The 24268-nt window shown below is 33.1% G+C and overlaps 1 protein-coding gene across 1 annotated transcript; it reads right to left on the minus strand.

Annotated features, from left to right (window-relative positions):
• Positions 1-1241: 1241 nt before the first annotated feature.
• On the minus strand, positions 1242-23673 carry LOC120623923. Its single transcript, XM_039890216.1, has 13 exons — positions 23436-23673; positions 22063-22167; positions 18967-19093; positions 17797-17940; positions 16178-17698; positions 15903-16094; positions 15616-15760; positions 8192-8360; positions 7555-7825; positions 6685-7023; positions 5899-6495; positions 4557-4748; positions 1242-1780 (listed from the first exon to the last, which is right to left on the minus strand). Exons 1-13 carry the CDS (start codon positions 23538-23540, stop codon positions 1638-1640), a joined length of 4050 nt encoding a protein of 1349 aa, XP_039746150.1. The 5' UTR covers positions 23541-23673; the 3' UTR covers positions 1242-1637.
• Positions 23674-24268: the final 595 nt, after the last annotated feature.

Below are 24268 nucleotides of genomic sequence, written 5' to 3' on the forward strand. Positions count from 1 at the left end.
TTTCTAAAGATCAGGAGCCTACCATGAGGTGTGTAGCAAAGTGACGTTCAATATTCTTTTTCTTGTTTATTGTAGCAGAGCATTATTAACTCTTACTGAAATCCCGGAATACTAATTTTCTATCGATGTCTATTGATTTGCTTATTGCAAAACGAAAGTGCTGTGTATCATAGAAACAAAAACATTAACAGACTGTGACAAAATAGTGTTTAGACTTTAGTGCAAATAAGTATTTTATAAGAATTTTTTTATGAGCAAATTATGAAGAATGCTAAAAAATATTCTTCCTAATTTGATTTTGATGATGATCGAATTACGATCTGTGTGTATTAGCTACCTATTATGTAATTTCCACATGTGTGCGAGAGAGTGAAGCTTAGCTGTTAAATGAAGATTCTTTGGAATCATTCGATTGGCCTTGATGAGTATTTGATAACGACATAGATAAAGGAGTCACATTTAAGCTTGGTTTAAAACTTTTTAAACAATAATGAAGATCAAATTTCGAGTTGGGCTCACTAGATTGATCTTGATGTGATAACGACTAACGAGGCCACATCAAAAGCTAGTTTTTAATCCATCTAATATTTGTAATGCTACAAAAATCATCTAATATTTATTTTTTTAAAAGTCATAGAGTGAGCCGATTGTATTGTACACAAACATCTTAAGTAAATTGGCAGGTCTAAAAGAAGGCTGTCTTTTTTACACTGTATCACCGGGAAAAGGATAGTACTATTTTTAGACACGTCAATCATGTTTGTTTTAGAGATCTATGTATAACCGTATTGGAACCAATATATTAAGCTCAATTAGTAGAATAAACAGAAAGTGAAGAGGCATGCGGGTGCAGATCATGCTTTCTTGCTAAATTTAGATACATTCACATTTGTTTATTTTCTATTGACTTTGTGTTAGAATAAGTTTATTATAAAGTAAACCTATACGTTTAATGTTATGTGTACCAAAGTAACAACTGTCTAATTAAGCCAAACAATCTTGAATGTTTATTATTAAGTACGGTTATGCTATTTGGTATCCAAAAGGTAATTAACCAACAAATATAACTTAGGTTTTTACATTAATTATAATTATTACTAACAGGAATGTAAATAAAAATATATTGTAAATAATAAATTTTAGATCATAATACATTGTATACGTATTACAATGTGAACACAATTGTATAAAAGTTAACTAGAATATTATATTATGATGTAATAAAGTGATTAAAGAAGTAAAATTTGTTCATCCTAGCTAGAACTATTTGTTTAACAAAAAAAGGTTTTTTGTTAATGACTGGATATTTTATCAAATGGCTACACAGTATATACCAAAGTGATCTACGTAGTCAAAAAATTTGACTATAATAGACGCTCGTAGACTCGCTTCGGGCTGTTCCGAACTTTGACCAGAAAATCGAGACGTTATCTCCGACTTTACCCACAAAACACAAATTTTACAGGAAGAGACATATAATGATAAGATTTGGCCAAAGTCAAGCGTGAATGAAAACATAATAAGTATGATTAAAAAAAAAGTTATTTCCTTTGCCGGAACTTCTGATACAAAGAACTGCAGTCGTTGTCCCAAAAAAACTCTTTATAAATATAAACGTAGTTTTATAAATAAATTGTTCACTCAGATGTTTGTATGTTATTTTTGTTCTTTATCCTAAAGTAAAGGAACTCTGCGCTCCAGAAAATAACAGTTAGCATAGTAACCACGTTGAGAACTGTTATGGGTATCTTGTAGGATCCAGAATAGTCTCGTATGCGACCTGAAATGTACAAAACATTAAATGCATTAATTCTTCATATTAGATACTTACTTAGATGCTAACCCATTTTATTAGAGGTAATTAATATAGAAGAATTTAAAGAAATCCTTTTCAGTACTTAAATTTCTTTAAATTATACCAGTAAGGGGATTAAACATGGAAAGAAAGTTAGTATAAAAGTCTGTCATATTTTAAATGATACTATCTATGCTTGGTATAAATATCCTTTGGTTATAAAACAAGAATCAAGTATGTCACAGTTTAAGAAAACTCTGAAAGGTGTTAAATAGGGAATAGAATATGAAAGTCCATAATTTTCTAGATATTTTTCGATATGTAGCCATGAAAACTGGTATTTTTACTTTTGGTTATATATAAAGACAGGTGATATTGGTGTTCAGTTTTAAAAATTTCTACCTTGCAGTGGGTCCAAAGTTCTGATCTTAACTTTGGAATTAGAACCCAAAGATTTTCTTTCTGGTGACGGGCATAGGCATCGCGATAAAATTTCATATATCAGAAGTTCTAGGCATAAGAAGTTATGCCTAGAACTAAATATATTAAAATAAATTAACAAATAAGCCTTAATAAGGAAATACTACAAAGCCAACGAAGATAATCTAAATATTAACTACTTAGACAACAATTTCATTTTTGATGGCCCAGAGATAAAGTAATTGCTCGCGGCTCTAGTTTGCATAGAGTTAATGAAAAAATGTGTATGCAAATAAGAATAGATATCTAACTAATTCTGTATAAGAACAGATATCTTTACATAGTATAAAACAAAGTCGCTCTAACTGTTGTTACGCTTGAATCTTTTAAACTACGCAACGGATTTTAATAGAGTTCAGCAATAAATAGAGTGATTCAAGAACATGCTCTTACATATAAACCTTGCAAGGTTTTTATATAGTACTTAAACATACCTCGTATTAAACATACCTTAAACATACTTAAAGAATGTGTTAAAACACATTTATTACAGCGAGGTTATTACACATATATTGATGAATTCCTTAATGACAAGCTTGCTTGGAAGCATCCGGCACCGCTTTCATCTCTCACAAGATAGAAAAATGAATGTTAAAACGTAAAATGTAATTTTATGATGCAAAAGAGCAACTGCTGAGTTTCTTGCCGGCTTCTTCTCGGTAGAATCTGCCTTCCGAACTTGTGGTAGAGTCACTACATACGGACAGACTTGACGTTTCAAAAGTGCTTATATTAGGCCTACTTGATATAAATGAATTTTGAATTTGAATTTTAGAGAAGAAGATATCCAAAGATTTGTAACGTGATTCGCAACAAAAATATATTATTTTGCGCTTACCTACATTGCAAACGCTGACTAAACCTTACGAGATAAATTAAATTAACGCACTACGGAATTGTATAATGAATCACTCCCACACAAACCGGCGTGTGAAGCCGGGGCGAGCCGATAGTATACGGATAAAATGAGAAATGCACTTCTTTACTTTTTGAAAAGTGAAAAACAAGACTTGGAAAACACTATAAGCCGAATTATCGAATACAGATTTTAGTAGGTCAGCGGAAATATCAGCTTGCATTATAAATATAGATAAAAAATTTCACGTTTGAATAATAAATATTTCGAAAAGATAAAGTAAGTAATAATGTGTTATCGCAAACTTGGTAATATAGTACAATTAATTTGGAGGACATCTCAGCAAACCAATCTTATAAATTAAATAGTATCTATGTGAAGTTCTGAAAGACATGTGGATGTCACGTGCTTTTCTATCTCTAATTATCTATATATCTCTATCTATGTATCTTTGTATATTATACGACTTGCAACACTTTCATACTGAGAAAATTAAAGTCGCCATTGAGCGCAACAAAGGCTCGAAAGTTTCCGCGAGAGATCTGTCCATCGGACAGAGCTGACACGATTGAAGACTGAAAATGGTAGTCTCATTTCCTCTACACCCGAGATCCTGAGTGAGGTTGAGAAATTCTTTGGACACATACACCTCTATACAAAAGCTTGTTTTCATTGGAAAATTACGTTTACATATTTACATATTTATGAGGAAATTGTTTGTTGTTTGCTTTTTGTAATCTGATCGAAACTTCTACTAAAAGTCGAAACGGAATCTAGTTAAAGTAGGTGTAGTCGCTGGAAACATCTCCATTAAACATACTAATAGAATACATACATAATAATAAATCACACATTGCTCCAAGATTTGCAAGAGGTGCAACACTTGCAATGGGTATCTAGTATCTACTGATGAGAATAACTTCAACGGTATAACGTATTGTTATCTCAGATCTTGCGTTAGTAAGCGATCAACTTTAATTTAGTTTAGTTTTTAATTATTCTGTTATATAATCACAAACGTATTGGTGTAGTACGGTCATAGTTACCTAATAAAAAATATAATAATTATTATTATTAGTGTGCATAGGGCAAAGAATAATGGTAACCACACATTATTGCATGCAGTGCATTGTGTCCAAAAATAGTGAAAAATGTTTCTAGTTCATAAACTTTTCCCATATTTCCCATTTTACGGTAAACGTTTAGAACATTAAAGGTGAAATAATTATTGGCAACTGATTGTGATAGCATGCCAGTAAATTCGCCAACTTAAACCAAAAGTAACGAGGGTTCAAAACGCAACCTGGCAAAAACTTAGCAGGGTTATGGAGAACTCTCAGGCATGCAGGTTTCCTCACGATATTTCCGCCACCGTTTAAGCAAGTTATATTTAATTGTTTAGCATAATACAATGACGGAACTTACCTAAAAGGGATCCAATAGTGATAATTATGATTCCATTAAGGAACATCTGAATACCAGACGCGAAAGGCAACCGTTCCAAGGGCACGTAGCTTGGTATGATGATGTTCATGTAGACTGTCCTCACGCCCTTAGTGACACCCATCCCTAGTGCAACAAATAGCATCCCACTGAATGTTGTCGTAAATATCATCACTGAAAGCCAAATAAGTGATTGAGATTCATTAGAACCTGTAGCTTGTGTTAATTAAAAGGATCATCATAATAATGAACCCATGGCCGGCCCACTACCAGGCACGGCCGGCCCAGTGATTGGTGGATTCCACACACTTTTGAAAATATTATGGACTACTCTCAGGCATGCAAGTTTCCTCACGATGTGTTCCTTCACCGTTGAATTAAGAGATATTTCAATAACTTAAAACGCACATAACTTAGTAAAGATAGAGCTGGGATTCGAACTCGGCTCTTCGTTAGTAAAGTCGAGCTCCAACCCACTGGTATACAATTAAGGATGAAGGTTTACAATAATTTTAGCTACAACTGTACAAACCAAGTAATTTATTTTTATGGCACCGCGCGTAACATCGCTCGGCGCAGCTACTATATATCTTATTTCGATTAAGTTTGTTATGGCAAACTATAGTTATAGCTCATGGATGTAAAATTTAGATTTCACAAATCGCACTGGTATTATGGATTCCGAATTTCGAGTTTGAGAAGTGTTTATGTTTTTTTATCTTTTAAGCGTACAATCTTTCGCCAGTATAATATTATAGTGCTTATGTCTTTAAAAAGAAGATGCGTGCAAATGTGAAAGATGATGATTTAGATCTTCAAAGCTCGTTTGTGTTTAAAAATTAATAGGTACACAAGTTATGCTCAGATTGTATTTCTTTACTATGACATCAATGATTTGCCTCTAAATATATTGCAAATGCAAGAAAAAGGTACCTTAAGCATGGTAAAGAAAGCTATATAATTTTTATTTAATGTATGGCATTAAAGAAAAATATAACTGATAGGTACAGTTCCACTTTGGCCGTTTAATGAAGATACCTTTATTGTATAGTACGCACACTTGAATAAAGACAAAGATTACCAAATACGAGTGTATGATGCTACCAACTATTTCGACAAATAAAAATAGGTTGTACAAATAACATATCATACGTGTACTAGATACTCTGTTATTGTGGAGTTGTAGCTATTAAATACTTCAACCTTTTACATTTTTTACTAGATCAATCCATGAATCCATTCATAAAAGATTAATCATGTATGCAGCAGTAATTATTAATAGGTCAAAATAAAAAAATAAATATAATAGTTAAAAAGGTCTTACTTGTTCTTATAAAGATGATTATTATCAAGCTCACCAGGTACATGACTCGAGGTGGTTTATGACACCATTCGCCGATGAATGGGGCAATGAATCGGAAAAGAGTATCAGAAAAACCAATAACAGCCATGATCTTTGCAATGTCCGCCGTTTCAAATTGCAACATGTCCTTTAGTATTATTGGCAACAGAAGAGAGAAGTTTGTCTCCACACAGGACGCTATTGATAGCCCAATCAAAATATTTACAAATATAGGATCCCTCAGCAGCGTAAGATCAAAAAAATCTACAAATCTCTGGAATAAGCTTTTTGATTTTCCGTCTAATTCAATTTTATCTTCAACTTTTTCTTTTCTATTGGTTACATCTTTTTCATTGAATATGTTAATCGAGCTACCCAAATTGATTTCTTGTGATTCCCACCATTTATATTTTGATTCAGCAAGAGGAAGGTCAGATGTGTTCTTTCTGATATCAGGATGTGAGATCGCATTTCTCGATTGTAGACCATTTGCAATTGTTAAAGATTTCATGGAAACACTTTTGGGTGATGGTATTCCATTTTCAATTGATTCCTCCAATTTACCATTTGATGTGGCATCTTCAAAAAAATTAAATAATTAGAGAATATCATTTGATCAATATTTGGTTACAACTTTCTACATTCAACTTGCCAACTGACTCTGACGATTGAGTTTACTGGCTCGGGAAAAAAGTTATCAAAACAAGGATAGCTGTAAGGAAGATTTTGTTCCCAGTTTTAGTTTAATCAAATGTCATTTTTTCATACCTGTGTGCTTTGATGATGTTGTAACGCTACCATTAACAAGCTCAATACCAGCGTTGTTTAAGGGAACTTCTTCTTCAGAAACTACTGGATCCTTTAAGTACCATTTGGCGGGTCTAAGTAAACAAGCTGCCAAAAGTGAATGCAGACAGATAGCAGCTAATATTAAGACAGCGTATCTCCAGCCGTATGCATAAATAAGTACACTCATTACTAGGGGCATGTATATGGCTCCAAGTCCTGTAATGGACATGCCAACACCTATGGCTCGTCCTCTTTTCTCTTTGAAGAATGAATTTATTGCTAAAGAAAATGCTGCCATTACTGCTGCTACTCCCATAGCTGAAAACACATTCAAATTATGTACCTACATGTAAAGCCATCCCAAGATATTATATATGTATATAACTTAGATCATGGACGGACGTAGGTTACGTTCTATCTCGGCTCGGCACCAGAGAATTGTTTCAGCGGGATTATAAACATTACTCAGATTAACAGCTATACCGATTTTGATGTTACTTTGCATAGAGAGTGGTAGCCTCCGGTAAAAGGACGGATAGGCTGGCCGCACGCAATTTTTGAAAATATAAATAATGACAATATTTTTTACAATACTTTAACTCTCCAATAAAATTAATATCCTTAATAATATTGACGTATGTATAAGGCGCCATAGAAAACTTTTTATCCCGTGAATAATTTGTTTCAAAACAACAATTTTAAAACTTCGAATCATACGTGGACGGAGTCTTCGATATTTTAATCTGATTTATATTTAGTATCCAGAATATGTTGTGCAATAACACGATATCTGTTCATGCTCTTATTGAAGATAGTTATAATTAAAAAAGCAAGATTACACATACTTACAATTAATAATACTGTAGGAAATTATAAATAACCAGAAATTAGACGAGAATGCAGTTAGAATTAGGCCGGATGTGATTAATAGAGCGCCGGCTACCGCCACTTTTCGGTAGCCAAACCGCCGGAGCACAGGTCCACCGAAGAACGATAGAAGCATACCAAGCCCATGGTTTAATATAATTACAAGAGTCCCTTGTGTTGCAGTGAGACCTGTCTCATCGAAGGCTTCTTGGAAAACTAGCCCGAAGCCAGAAATAAGAGGGAGTACCACAACCTAGAATAAAACAGAAAATGACACTCTCAAATGCTGTGAATTTATAGATAAAAGCAGATACTGCATATATTCTCACATCCAATAATAATGAAATATCAAATTGAAGGTTAATAAATAATGGTGTAATAAAAACATCGAGTATTTAAATTAAAAATAACGTAAAATTTTGATGTAGACAATTTAAAATGCCTCACATAAGGCAGGAACATAATAAGCAACTAAATTTTAAATATTTTGAAACATTGTACGAAGCGTTTGTTAGCATTGTCCTCGATAATTTTATCAATACGTTCTCAATTTACTTTATTAGTATAGTTTATAGGTATAACTATGCTTAGCTGTTCAAGATTTCTCTGCTATACTTACATTATTCAACGCGTAGGCGAAAGTGATGACCCATCCATACCCTCCATCGGGTGGTACTTTATTCATTGCACCAGGCATCGTGACAAGTGTATGCGGATGCGAAATAGTCGCATTTCTCGAAAAACACGAAATATCCACAAGGACTTTATTATTTTTCACAGCATTGTCACTTATTCACTTAGCTTCCATAAGTAGGAATTTATAGATACTTTACTGTACTGTCACTTATTTGGATTCCTGTGCACATAAAGTTCACACTAATAATACTTAATGGTTTATTGACATAGAAAGAAGACCACTTAATATTGGTAATTATAGAGTACATACGCAGCTGAGCCCGCATGTAATGATATTAGCTAACGAATGGCAAGCATGCAGTGACACTCCTTATCGTAACGACTTTAATGTCGGTTTTATCAAATATGTAGTTGGCCTAAAGACATTTATCTAGCGACTAACTATAATGACCCATAATTAAAAATAAAATATATTTTGACGCTATAAAATTTGTTATTATTCAAAACATTTTGAAGTCCGTAAAATTGATAAATTTATCAGAAAATCTTACTATGTTTCACCAGTCATATTAAAAAAGGTATTATGCTCAAGACTTAACTTTGCTGGGCTCAATATTTTTAACGAAGTTGATAAGAAATGCAACATTTTTATTTACGCCCTAGTTGTGCCTATCGGTTTCACCCGCGAAACGACGGCTCGCGACGCAGCGTACTTCTACAGAGTCTAACAAATCAGGCTTATTGTCATCAACGAATGCCAATCCGCGTTAAAGGTAAAGTCTATAAAAAACTGTCTGTCCAGCTTTAATCCACGGTTCGGAATGTTGGTCTCTAAAAAACGCAAGTTTCTAGGCTGCGAAATGAAGATTATGAGAAAGGTGGGTGAAGTTACTATGCTTGACTCATCACCCACTATTTGAAACCTTCAATCACGTTAACATTGCCAATCCTACATGACCGTCCCAGGGACCTACTGTAGTTGCAACTTATTTAATATGATCTTTTAATTGCCTATCACAAATGACGACAAATATGTAGGTATGTTTAGAACTTAGGTGAACTACTAAATCGATCTAATTAAATTTTAGAACACAAACGCTACTATTTTGACCCAAATATAATAGTTAGTTATATCCTATATATTAGTACTTTAAAAATGTAGTACATATTTTTAAGTATCATCAATACTTTTCTCAGCGCACGCCAAATAATGAACTTTATAGGCAAAAATTGATTTAGGTTAAAAAATTTATAATAATAAAGTTTTATTAAAGGCAAAAGACCCAGTAAATATAAAATTCACAAAATATATAAATGATAATAAAAATGGATTAAATTAGTAATAATGAAACTTAAGTACTAACTGTAAAGGTTAAAAGAACAGTTCTGCCCGGGCGTCATAGCTACATATTTGTCTCTTGTATCTACTCTGGTGCACAGATGGCCAATATGTAAAGACTAGGCATCCCGTCACAAACCTTTTTTAAGGATAGTGTTTTGTGACCTGATTATCTCCCAAAAGCCGTCTTACTGATCTGACGATGCCATTACATTTCATTTGCAATATCAGTAGGTACCTACGTAAAAAGATAAGGTTATGTAATGGGTAAGAAACTTTTTAATGTAGATAATGGTAATATTTTCAAATAACACTTATCAAAATAGTACATAATGTTATCAAAGATAGGTATATTGGTTACGCATCGGCTTAATTTATCATTAAATTGATAAAGAATTTGGATTACAGGTAGGTAATTTAAACGATAATATTGTTGGAAATTTGGCTGGCATTTAAGGTGATGTTGCTACAACATTACATGTGAAGCAGTTTTTTTTTAAATATTATACAAGTAATTCGAATTAAATTAAATGAAACGGTGATAGCCCAGTGGCTAGGGCTTCGAATTCACTTTCGGGGGGCCGAGTTCGAATCCCAGCACGCACCTCTGACTTTTCTAAGTTGTGTGAGTTGTAAGCAATGATCACTTGCTTCAACGGTGAAGGAAAACCTCGTGAGGGAACCTGCATGCTTGAGAGTTCTCCATAATGTTCTTAAAGATCAGGAATTCCGCTTACAGAAATCTGTAATTAAACCAAATTGACTGGTCTAAAAAAATGCTAACTTTTCCACATAGAACACTATGAATTGGATCGTATTCAAAGTCAAATTCAAAGTCAAAATATCCCATAGGCCTATATAGCACTTTTGATGCGTAAATAAGAAATACTCGGTAGTGAGATGATGGCGATAACCACATTCGTAAACTTAAAACTAAATTTACGAGCGTTCCAAACGCGTCCTGGTCTCAGAAGAAGCCCACGACAAACTTTAAATTATTAATTATTCGTAGACTTACCAGTTTACACCCAGTAGATAATTTAGACTTCATTTTCTATAAAAAGGGTGAGAAAAATAATTTTTTAAAAAACAGTCAAGCTTTGAACAAATTTCTTGTCCTATAAGTACCTAACACACTAATTTAAAAAATACTATTTCTCGATCATTTTTTTATAAAATTTCTTATGCGATATTGGCTTTATATATCAATGCTTTAGGGTACTATAAACATCAGTAGGTACGTACTTATTTAATTAGCTAAACTCGGCTACTCGTTGCGGTCTAAATATACCTATTTCTATTTACTGTGAGAATTTTTGAAATAAAAGTATTGGAAACCTTTGTATCATATAGAAATTATACTTTGTGTGAAAATTCAAGTCAACCTACTACTGTATATGTTTAGAAGAAGAAGCTGAATTTTTAAATATGACGATTGATTTTTAAATATGAAATAAATGAGGCATTGTAAATGATGCCATCTCTTCAGTCAAATTTTCCGTTTAAGAATTTGCTCTAGTCATCGCATTATATCATATCTTAACAAAATATTAGCTCGGTAGGTATGTTTTGTTTATTAAATAAGGCTTCTATGTAAATCTTCAGCTACTGGCTGCTAGGCTCCTATCATATACTTTCATGTATCTTCGAATTAATACTTCTATCGGTATTAGGTATCATGATCATTATCAACCCGTTACCTACCGACCCACTTCAAGGGTCCTCTTAGAATGTGAAAGAATTAAGGCCTAAGATAAAAATATTTTAATTTTTTTTTCAATCTTTGTCTATAACCATTTAAATTTCAAGTCGATGTAATTAATAGCGACCTTTATAAAAGCTTGTAACTGAAGGATAGGTATATAGGTTTAAAGACATTTATTCCCATAAAAAGACCTAAGTAACTTACATAGGAAACTTAGTTTTCTATAATAAATTAATACACTTCGCCATTAGACTAAACTAAATTCAATTTTACTATTATATCGCACAATAAATCGTTTTAGAAATGTTAGTAACGGAACCCTGCAAAAAGAATACTCATAATATAAGTGACCTTCAGTTATATTATGAGAATTAAGCCTAATTTGCTTTACTCCGCCAAAAGCAGAAGAATCTGTATGGTGTAATTTATAATATCTTCAATCTTTAAACTCCAAACAGATCTTCGGCAATGTACTCTATACGCACCTTTCGCTCCTACACCGGTGCATCCTCAGGAGATATTGAGTTCACAAATTTTCATTGTCATCAAGGAATTCAGCAAACCTGCTGCTTCTAACCAAAAGGTCATTTACCTAATAACCAGCGGAAACTATCTCAAGAATTTTGTCACATGCATCAACTGCCAATCAGGATGATTTGTGTCATTTCCTTATTACTACGGGCACAATGATCAATGGTTGAATGCATGACACAAATTCGTATTGGTTTCCACTTTTTTAATCAAACCCCGAACTCGGTTCTGCCCCCAAGCTATCGCTTTTTTAATCGAACTATTTTCTAGTGGTTCGCCTCGGACGAGAATGGTGATCTTAATTGAAGTACTGAGCACTGTACTATTCTTAGGTTATTCCACGTTTTGTAAGGCCCTAAGACTTTAGCGTTATATGGTAATGTCTAACTAGAGCTTTTTGACGGACTTCGCCGGGGAAGTATTACCTCCATCCTTATTTCTACGGCGCATGGTTTCCGATGTTGTTACAGGCTCTCGACTTGGCTTAACACTTATGCCTCAGCTTGACGGACACCGGGCTGCACTTTGTCAGATGTGTGATTACAGCAACACTTCGAAGGGCATGCAAGGAATGCATGCCCTTCGAAGTGTTGTTGCAATTAAATGCTTTCCCACATTCCATCAGGTGGCCATAAGTTTTCTCCATCAATTATTTTTATATAGAAAAATTTGAAGCGCAACTTCATCGCAGTTGAAGAGAAGTTTACGAGGGGTTGACGTAGATTCTTCAGAATTCTTTACTTTTTCCTACGCTACCTACTTAGCTTGCATTGCTTTATTTCGATTCCACTACAAGTTGGCCCTTGACTGCAATCTCACTTGGCTGTAAATGATGACGCAGTCGAAGATGGTAGCAGGCTTACCTATTATGGATAAGGCAGTAAGGTATATGAAATATTCTTATCATCTAATCAGCTCATCGTACCGGAACGATAAATCTTTAGGCGGCATGCCTTTTACTGTAGATTTTTCACTGTCTAGGCTTTAGTCTCCCAGCGGTCCATACCTACTAGAGAAAATTCATAAGTTATAAATTCCTAAATTGCCCCTGAGGGGGATCGAAACTGGGATTCTCGGGATTTCCCACGTATAAGTGATTGAATTATGAGGTATAATTAGGAGGTTTACATAGGTTTACACGAACAAACATACAAAAGGCAATTTTACCAAGTAAACGCGCTCTGTAAAAATAACTAAACGCAAATACGCATGACTTCGTTTTTGCATTTTACACGGTATGAGTTTCGAAGAGTTTTTTTTATTCCACTATGAACTAGTTCTGGATTTTCTTTTTACAGCCTAGGTTGATTGGTTACACTAGTTTATAGTGTCTCAGAATATTATTTTTAATGAGATTTTTCGTGTTAGATTAGGGTGACCCGAAACATGTCAAATTAATTTTAGTTAACAGCGCTCTTTCGCTTGTTGAATAGCCCGCTAAACTGAATTTGATCAGCGTATAAGGTCTGATCTTATTAATTTTATTGACTAAATAATTAAATCCATTACTTAAACTAATTTTTTTAGCAAACAATTGCATGCCTAACCAAGGTTAAGTAGAAAAGTTATATTATTACGTTAACGATAAAAAGGTTGGGTGGGAATTATTGCTCTAACCCAGATTAGAGTATAAGTATATAGTTTTAAATTAAAATGTAAGATGGTAATAACAAATACCCCCTATTATGATAATAATTAAATGCCCCCTATTCAAAATGAGCACTCCACGAGCAAAGTCCATACGCAATGTCTATAAAAATATTTATTCATCGGCCAGAATTTATTAGGAACACTGAAAATAACAAATGAATTTAATAAAATATTAAAAAACTACCTCAGAAAGCAATGCTTTTATTATGTAAATGTTTTTATTTTTTTTATTTTGAGCATTCCCAATAAAATCAGTTTCATGTCCTACTTATATTTATAAAATTCATAATTTTTTCTTATTTAAAAAAAAAATGGCTGCTCCCAATCTGGGTATACATACGTTACATTATATAATGAGATTTATTTTAAATATTGTATTATAAATTTAACATTATATATTGTGTAACTTGGAATTGAAATTTAACAAAAAAACAACCGGCTAAGTTTGTTGTGGGCTTCTTCTTAGACGGGCGCGTTTGGAACTGGGAAATTCACTTCTATGTACATATTTTGGATGTAATAGTGCCATTTATGTGCCTATTTGAATAAAGAACTATTTGACTTTGACTTTGTCTTTAATATTTATGAGTTATAATAATCACTGGTTATAATACATATCATGCATATAATATTACGTCTTAGGTTGCCTCGAGGTCGACAAATTGTATTTTACTTTTCCCTTTTATCCTCGCATATTTCTTTTTTTTTTCAGTGTAGGTCCGTCGGTGATGATTATTCAGAGTGTATTATTAAACATTCATTCATTCATTCGATTGGAAAATAAAATCGTCGTTGCCAACATCTTAGTGACGTGATCTCATTAACTTTAAGGCAACAAATACGTGGGCCTTTTCATATTTCTAAAACTATCTAACTGAATGCCTACCTATTCTACTAAGTAGTCTACTGTATTTAAAATTTTATTTAACACATCATATTATTATCACTGTTAATATTGTCAATTGAAACTCAGCATTAGACGATAACACAAGGATTTTCTACAATAAAACCTTATCACTTATAACACTTAACACTTTATTAATCGTTTATAACAGCTATTAACATAGGGGATAAAGCAATTAAAATAAATTTTACACTATGCTAACACGACACGACAAATGTATGAACGCTACTGACCTCAGTAGCTCGGCTGTCATCTGATGCCACCTAATTGGTTAATAGGGTCCGTTTATTCGGGTATTATTCACTTACAACTACAAATGTGAATATTTAGCTATTAGGAATATGTATAAGCCAATCTATTTTTCCATCCGATAGCGACAAAGTTCATTCGGAACTGGAAATCTATTAAAAACACAAAGGGCTCTTTTTTCTATTGTTTTTGTAGTAGCAAATAAGTTAGCGTATACAACGCCTACTATGTACAAAAACCCAATATTTGAATAACATATACCTAAATAAAACAGGTATGTTATTTTTAGTATGATGAGTTGTATACTGAAGAAATACAATAAAATAAGTGGAATAATCTCAGACACGCAAGAATATGGTTCTAGCATTCTGTAACCAGATACCTTAAAAAAGCTGCTTTCAGGTACGGAGAAAAGTTAGTCTTAAAATAATCTAACTTACTATACTATAATATATATATTAGGTGCCTCGTTTTTTTTTAAAATCCGGTGAAATTCAAATCGATACTACGCGACTTAGAAGTATAAATATACTGCTACTGCAGTTTTCCACGGCTTCGTCAAGATTTTTTGGTTTTTCGGAAACATTCATCCATTCATCCAGACTTTCGCATTTATAATATTACTAGGATACTGATAGTAGATTTTTCAGGTATTGATTATAAACCTATCTTAACAATACATCTCAATCGAAGTACTTGAAAGAACAGCTCAAGTATTAACCGTTTACATGGATATGTACTCCCGAAATGCGGCTATATCTTATCTGTCAACGTGCCTATGGTAATTATTACATGCGTAGTATACGCTAATTCTAGGCTAGAGAGATATTTGTGAACCAGACAACTATATCGTAGATAAAATTCAAATAAATATCTTAAATTAAGACCAGCTGAATGTAGTCAGGTTTGAAAAAATATATTTAAAGGCTACAAACAATATTCAGTTTAAAGTTTTCCAAACTTCTTCTCGATCCGCTCTTTCCATAGCTAAAGCGGAATTATTAAGTACACCATATTTTTAACCATCACGCGCTGATTATTTCACTTTCAATTTTGCCTTTCTGTCTTCTCGATGTAAAATATTTTTCTAGACCCCATGATATCGCTGTGAGCCACGTGAATATATTAAGACAGTGCAACGTCACGGCGGTAGATGCACTGTCTTTAATCCATCCTTAAATATAAGAAAAAATTGCTTAAACTATATTAATTCATTAAGAAAAAAAAGGCATTTCAAAAAAGCAATTAAAAATTGTAGCACGTTATCCAAAACATGGTAATATATTGATACTGTTTACTAAATAACAGATTCTTACCCACTATAGGCCCTAAGGCTAAGTAAAGAATTCCAGCAGTTAATAACTGTATACCAGAAGCCCCTGGTAGTTTGTGTAGTGGCACATGTGTTGGAATTACAAGTGCCATGAATACTGTTCGCAGTCCTTTCCCAAAGCCGATAATAACTGCTACCATGAGAACTACACTATAATCCTGCCAATAGGCTAAAACTGAAAAATAAACAGAATATGTAATCGCTATATTCGTAATCATTCCAAGGTTTAAAATCTTTGTCTACTATAGAATTATTTACCAACTCTTCCCATGGCCATAGATAAGACTCCAAATAGAAAAAATGAATTATTGTCCCATCCAATCTTGCCGGCGACGAATGGTATGCAAAATCTAACACAAATATCTACTCCAGCTAGAAGGGACATAAACAATGCTACTTGTGGCTTTGACAATCCATAGTCACCAAGGATAAACGGCGTCAAAATGGAAAAATTCAATTCGTTAAAATTTGCTAAAGTAATACCTAACATTAGGTTAATAAATGTAAAATCTTTCAAAAGATCTAAATCAAAAAACATCGCAAATTTTTCACAAAAAGTCAATTCCTTCTCTTTTTCTTCTTCCTGACATTCTTCTTTTCTATCGTCAAATACATTATCATCTAATGGACTATTTACCAAAAGTTTGAATTTGTCAACTTTATCTTCACTTTCTTTTAAATATTCTTCTAATTTAAGGGAAGCTTGTTTAAGAACTTCACTTTCGTAATTGAAATTATTTGACTTTCGTCTTTGTCTTGTCGTACGATTTGACTGATTACTATGATTATCTTTTAAGTATTTCCTTTCATCTATATCATCTTTGAAAGAGATATTACTGTGATTATCTTTATTGTATTTTTCACTGTATTGTCCATCCATCTTAAAAGATTTGATACTTTTCGTTCCCGCTAAATGTTTTTCAGCTCTATCTGCAATGTATTTAGCTTTTAGGGGATCAATTGTTTCTACAGCAGCCTTTTCCTCTGCTTTTAAGTCTTGTGGAGCTTTAAGAGTTGGGCAATCTTCTATTTCTGACTCCGGGATCTGGGTATCAAGTGTTATTGATGTTTTACGTTTCGGTTTACTTGTCTGTTTTGTATCACGTTCCTGACCAAGCGCACCCAAGTTAGCTGAAGAGTTTTTCTTAGATTCATTAAGGTACAATGTCGAAGATTTTCGTGATCGATTTTCCAATAAATTTGACATTGAAGGCTTTTTAGAATTAAGACGAGACGTTTTCGCAGAACCATCCCTTGATGATAGTCTACTTCTGGATTGTCTCGACTGACTGAAGTATCCATCATTAGCTCTCACCATCATAGGTATTCCTGGGTCTGTTATTTCATAGCCTGGAGTCACAGGATCGTCTTCATTATAGAGATATTGACTTGAGAACACACTAAGATTTTTAAATTTCGATACTTGACTAAAGTAACCGCTGTCTTGATTTTTCTTATCGTTTAGCGGACTAGATGCTGTCTTATCTGGTGTTAACAATTTTTCTTCATCTTGCTCCTTTGGACTTGAGGACTTAGTATGCCATTCCACTGGTTGTAGCAAAAGTGCACAAGCAATAGCATGTAATGCAAAACCACTTATAATGAGCATGGCACCGGTTTCGCCAAAAATGGTAAACAGTGCAGTTATTATTTGCGGCCATATTATGGGCCCAAGACCTGTCGTTGTCCATGATAGACCAGTTGCTAGTCTTCTTCTATTTTTCCAATATGTGTTTAGTGCTAGAGCATTGGCGGAACTACTTATACCATATCCAGCACCTAAAATGTTTGAAGACAATTAGTGAAATTAGATTAACTTTTTTATTTATTATGGTTTTAATTACACGCTAATAATAATAATAATAAAACATACATACCATACAAAATTGAGAATGATATCAGATATGTCGCAAAATTATAGGAAAACGTTGTACATAATAAAGAAATAAATACGACGATTGTTCCAGTCAGCGAAACTTGGCGATAGCTGAATGTCTTGAATACTGGTCCATTAGCTAAACCTGAAATAGAATAAAAATTTATCAGAATATTAAAATATAAGGAAAAACCACATGAATTGGTAATACTCGTATAAAATCCAATGATCTCCACCTACATATTTATTTCAATAAACATATTATATTCATATACTATCTAAGCCTAAGTACTATAATTGTATTAGTCTTACGTAATTCGTAAATAGGTACTCATAAAATATAAAATTAATAAACGTCAAGTATGCTTAGAAACCTATTATTGCAAGATAAATAGCAGACACGTATAAAAATATATAACAAACGTACATATATTTAAAATGAAATTGTGAAATTGAGAGTGAATAGTAATTGACTGTAGAACATTGTGCAACTTAGACAAGTTGCTAAAGTTCTCGGTAAACATCTTAGTTTTGTGACTATTAAAAATACAACTATCTGTATATAATAGTGTGTATATATAGTGTGTATATAATTATAATGTTATAAATGAAGAGATTGGTGGGAAGATTATTCAAAAAAAAACTTTGGATTAGATCTAAATAAATCATGAAAAAAATTTGATTGGGACATCTGGTTTTACATAAATAACGACAATTCCAATGAAGAAATAGTTTTTTTTAAATTTCAATCACTCTCTGCACATATTTTTACAGATAATGAAGTATGAATTAATTAGATAATATAAAGTGTTTGGGTTTATTCAAATTTTAAAGCAATATTCTGATTTCCGTGATATGATATGATAGTATCTTATTTCTCTGATCGTAATAAAATTGAGGCTACTTAGAATTGTACCTATATATAATAGATTTTTAGAAAGCAAGTGGCTTCATCCTACATGTTTCTTAACGGCCCTAATTTTATTGAAAACAAAAAGTCCCAGTCAGTTGAAAAGGAACAAACAATTTGGAATAAACGAATCACACAAAGAACATGATATCGAAAAATCACCCTTTGATGTTCTGCATGAAAACTGCCTATTGACAAAAGAAATAAAATAGATTGGCCGGTATGGTATCAAAAAGTTACCATGCGAGGCGCGTCACGCACCGACGCAAGAGGTCAGGGCGGAGTTCATATTGATGATAGTGGTGGTCTCCGAACTGCTGATCCCGAGCCTTGAAAACTTGTCCCGGAACAATAGGCCGAATTGTTGTAGCATTGGGAGCGTTGATAACTGGAACAGCATATGATGCAAAGTTTAATAAATAAGCAGTACGTCATCAAGTTAAATATGCATTTAACCTAGTGTTTAAAAGTATTAATTATTAAAACGAAGGAATGAAAGAAACTAAAAGAAGGAATATATAAATAAATATTGGAGGATGTTTGTGAATACTTAAAATAATCATCAGATTATTATAACAGACGTCACGTCGTAGAAAGTCGAAGTCACACGTAAAAAAAAATAAAGTTAGAATGTCGGAAAATATACGAGAAGACATGAAACGTTTAGGTTAATACCTGAAATATAGAATATCGTTCAAACAGGCATGGATGAAACATTAGAAGTGGACATTGAAGTGTGGAAAACAATACAGATAGCAATTAAAATAAAGAATTACCAGACGGTCCTCAGCCTTGATCTCTAATTAGTAATCCCTTATCACCGTTACAATAACAAAGAAATATATTACAATATATTTTTTATAAATTTCTCTATGCAAATTAAAGAAATTACGTTGCTATCGTAGATAGGTACTTTGTGGCAGATTCCAATTGAAATAGAAGTCCTAGCTGGAAATTATTATTGTGTTATATGCGTTCATGAGGATAACGATCGTGGATGCATATCAACGGATAGAGTAACTACTCGATGATTTATTTTACTCCTACTTAGCTAATGCAAGTCTCATTACTGCCCTTGTGGCATTCGTGTGGATCAATTGGGTCACTATGGTTGTAATCGAAGTGTTGGCCGTTTGTATCGTCACGGCGCTCTCAATGATACAGTCCGACGCGCTCTGGCCTCTGCGTCTATTCCTGCACAATTGAAACCTCCTGGTTTGTTCAGGGATGATAACAAAAGACCAGACGGTATGACTATAGTACCGTGGTCGATAGGGCGTGCGCAGGTGTGGGATGCGACCTGCGTTGATACGATCGAAGCATCTTACTTGTCGAGTACGTTCCAAAAAGCGGCAGCAGCTGCCGAATCTGCTCAAATGCTTAAGCGCCGTAAATACTCCGTTATTTTTAATGACTACGTTTTAGCGGCGCTTGCGTTTGGGACGCTGGGCCCATGGTCTTCTTGGAAACATTTTATTAACATCGTGTCCCAAAAATTAGTCCTTTCGTCTGGTGACCCAAGAGCTGGCTCTTATTTAGCCCAACGGCTAAGTCTAGCAATTCGAAGGGGCAATAGCGCCAGCATTTTGGATACCATGCCCATAAGTGAACAGTTAGACCGCTATATTTATTACCTATTATAATATGACATATTAAGATTTATTATGTAAGTTTTTCGCGGGAACCGTTAGTTTTCCCGGTATAAAGAGCATCTACTTCATCTATACAAAATGTTGCCTTTAAAAAGGCTATTTATTATTATTATTATATGTTGCCTTTAAAAAGGCTATTATTTTAATCCCCCAGAAAAGTTATCCTGGAGCTTGTTCGGCTAAAAAGTATCGTATTTTCTCTTTAAATATCCTATTTATACATTTATATTTGTGGCACATTTAATAAAGATCGGTGCATCAGTTGTGGTTAAAAAAAGTAACGAAAACATAAACAAACATACACAGTTTCGCATTTTTAATATTACTATGGATATTTAGGAAACGTGAATTCATGAGGACTACCTTGAATAAGTGTAAATTCTTAGTATCTTCTCGTATGGATATAAATAATTCGTCATCATCTGTCTTCAGTGGCAAGATTAGGTATTATTGTAAAATTCAAATGTCCAGAATGATTTAAAACTTTGTAATCTTCCATTGATTCTGTCTACATTTTGTACCTACATTATTATGAGTAAATTTTACATAAATAATGCGAAACTATACTTATTAGTTATTTAGTAAGTGTCGTTTGCGTACCAACGCGACGTTTAGACAAAGGCTATATTAATAAAAGGTATAATTAATAATATTGGAATAACAGATAATAATTTGTCTGTCCTTCTTTAACAGCTATTTAACCGATACCATAGCTGTAGTAGGTACCTATATAAATCATGAAAAAAAATACATGCTAGAGGTATTCGTACGCTTACTCTACAAGTATGTCATGTCTGTCTGTCAGTTGTGACGACTCTACCACCTGACCGGTTTGGAAGGCAGATTCGATTGAAAAGAAGCCGGCAAGGAACTAAGTAAATGCTCTTTCCCAGCATCACCAAAATTTTTCTATCTTTTGAGAGATGAAAGCGGAGTCAGATACTAGAAAGTTCCAAGCAAGCTGGTCATTAAGAAATTAAACTCTTTTTGCAAGCTACCTGAGGAGTCATATTATACAAGCATATAATTAATTCTACGAATGACTTCTGTTCCTTTCCTGTACCATTGGATATGTGTCTACTTAGCTATTACACAAAGGAATCTACCTAATAATTATCCTTCATCCTTGGTAGATACGAAGAACGAATAAATCGATACGAGTATAACACTTAAGTGTTATACTCGATTTATTGTATGCCATTTTAATCAGTAACACATTGGACTGTAGATTCTAATACTATTTTATAATTTTAGTACTTTATTATGTCACATTTCATGAGTTACCCATAAAATGTGATACGGTAGTCTATGTGACCCAATTTTAACGAGATTGTAAATCGTAGATATGTACAAGGTTATGAATTATTTGTTAACACTCAAATAACGTTAAGTTAAAATGGTTGGCAATACATTATAATGTACGTGACAGAAAAAATATTTTTATTTTTATTTATTAGAGTAATAATTGACGTGCTAAGCAGAATGTCTACCTAATGGTAAGTTGAAACCATCGCTTATAGCCAGTTCAAGGTAGTATGAACTTCCCGGACAAACTCTATCACAGAAAGCTCTACTGTTACTTGTCTAAGCAACGTTGACCCAAGTTAATAACTGGCTGGGTGACCCTATTGGTTGTGTACCGAACATTCAATACAATATACCTACTTAACTACGATAGTTAATTGAAGAAAAATTAGGGACTCACGTTTGAAAATCCAGCGGCGATGACAATCATCCAACCCCATCCCCCATCTGGGGGGATGAAATCTTCATCCTTTTTCTCCTTAGTGTCAATTGTTTTGCCCATAGTCTGAAATTTAACACGAACTTTTCATAGCTAAAATAATAATCTTAAAGAAGAATAAATCGTGATTTTATGAACAATTGCTTCTTTAACGATTATTGATTCTAGCGGATTAATTATAGCTTTGAATTAGGATTAAAAATTAACTATTGAGGGTAAATAAAGTTACGAACTCGCTCAAGATCCTAAAAATAATCGCTTAGTGAAACTTTGAGCGACTGAAAATTTTACAAAAAAAATGATCACACGTAAATTCTCACGAACACTTCAAACTTATTTAAAGCGGACTGTCTTGAAGTATGATACGTTTTGTAATGATAAAGGGACGTGCGCATTTATTAAATGGGACAAATATAAGATAAAATTGACTCGTGGTATAAAGGCCGTAATTAGGATAGTGCGGATCTTTCAGCTTAGAAATTAATTTCCGTGTTTACACATTTGATATTAGAATAAAACATTTTAATATAAAATAATACATTGTCATTGCCATTGCCTTAAAAGGTTCAAAGTTTGTATTAAACGTAAGCTTATAGAAAAGTCCTATTATAGTACAAAGGATTACATAGTCGATGAAAAAGCTTGAGTGTGAATTATTGCTCTAATCAGGTTGCTCTTCTTATAATTTTAAGTGACAATGTAAGATGGTAATAACAAAAAAAAAACACCAGTCTTGATGTTTAGGGCATCTTCGTAGACCAGGACGCGTTTGGAACCCTCGTAGCTTTAGTTTTAAGTATACGAATATGGTTATCGCCATTATCTCACTACCGTGTACACATTTCTCATGTAATGTACGCATCAAAAATGCCATCAATGGGCCTACTTGAATAAAGATATTTTTGACTTATAGTTTGACTTTAATAATAACATACCCAGATTAAAAAAAATCTATTTTTCGTTTATCTTATTAAAAAGCAAACATTAAAATACTGAGCGCATTTTCAGGTTGCTGTTGAAGAAGTTGCCTTGTGTTTTGTTAGCTAACCTTAACAAATCAACAGTTACTTTAAAGTCACAAGAAGAATATTATTATATTATATTAAGCAAGGTTTTTCAAACGTACCATATCCTTATAAGCGGACGGATTTGTGGAATTCTCCTAGGAGGTGTTATTATGAAACCATGGCATTCAGAACAATACGCTGTGGTCTCAGTGCTTTATGAGTAATTCTATGTTAATGCTGATTATGATAATCTAGATTGTTTGTACACGCTTTGCCGTAGTGTTATCTGAGTGCAATAGAGAATAAAAAATATGATTAAGAGCGTACCTTTTTTACAGGGTAGCCTTTAAAACTTTCACTTTTAGCTTCGAAATCCGCGGTATGGGGATTGAAATTTTTTATAAAAGGCCTTTGATTTTCATAGGCGGACATGTCCCTAATAGTTTATATTTATTTTTTGATAATATTTTAAAATTTTGTACCAGCTGCAGTTTATTCTCCTCGTTTTTTCCGAACTCCTGTTGCCTGACAGTGATCGCTTCTTAGCGATAATACCGCCTCTTTGATTTCACTCCTTTTTATGTTTTTTTTTGTATATATCTTTATTTATGTGGTGTGCAAATAAAGTATTTTTTATACAGATTAAATCAGTTTATTTTAGTTTAGTTATACTATCTATCTTAGTATCTGTGCCTCGCTGCGGTAGTTCCGAAGACGTTTTAGATTTTATTTAGTTTTACATAGGTTATTTTTGTTTATGAATAAAATTTTACCTGGAAATAAAGTTATATTATAATAATAATATATATAAATAATAGAAGATAAAGAAACCTTTAAGCCTAAAGGAGGTTCTTCACTTTGGAGCCCCGACCTGACCGCGTATTGCTTGGGCATTCCCAAGACCCGCAACTGGAGAAGTTGTTTTTTTTTTTAATTTGTTGTTTTTTGTATATAACTTAAAAATTTTAAGAATGATAAAATCATGCAAATGATTAAATGATAGATATAATTATAATATTTTTGAGATAATATTTACTGTAATATTTTAATCAAAAGAACGCTTTGGGATGATTTCATCAAAAGACAGAAGATAAAATGAATTAAATGCAATTAAATGTTATCTTCGAACTCTTCGTGACTCTCGAGTTATAAATGAAAAG

This window comes from Pararge aegeria, chromosome 5 (genome assembly GCF_905163445.1).
Source record: "Pararge aegeria chromosome 5, ilParAegt1.1, whole genome shotgun sequence".
In the NCBI taxonomy this organism is placed as follows: domain Eukaryota; kingdom Metazoa; phylum Arthropoda; class Insecta; order Lepidoptera; family Nymphalidae; genus Pararge; species Pararge aegeria.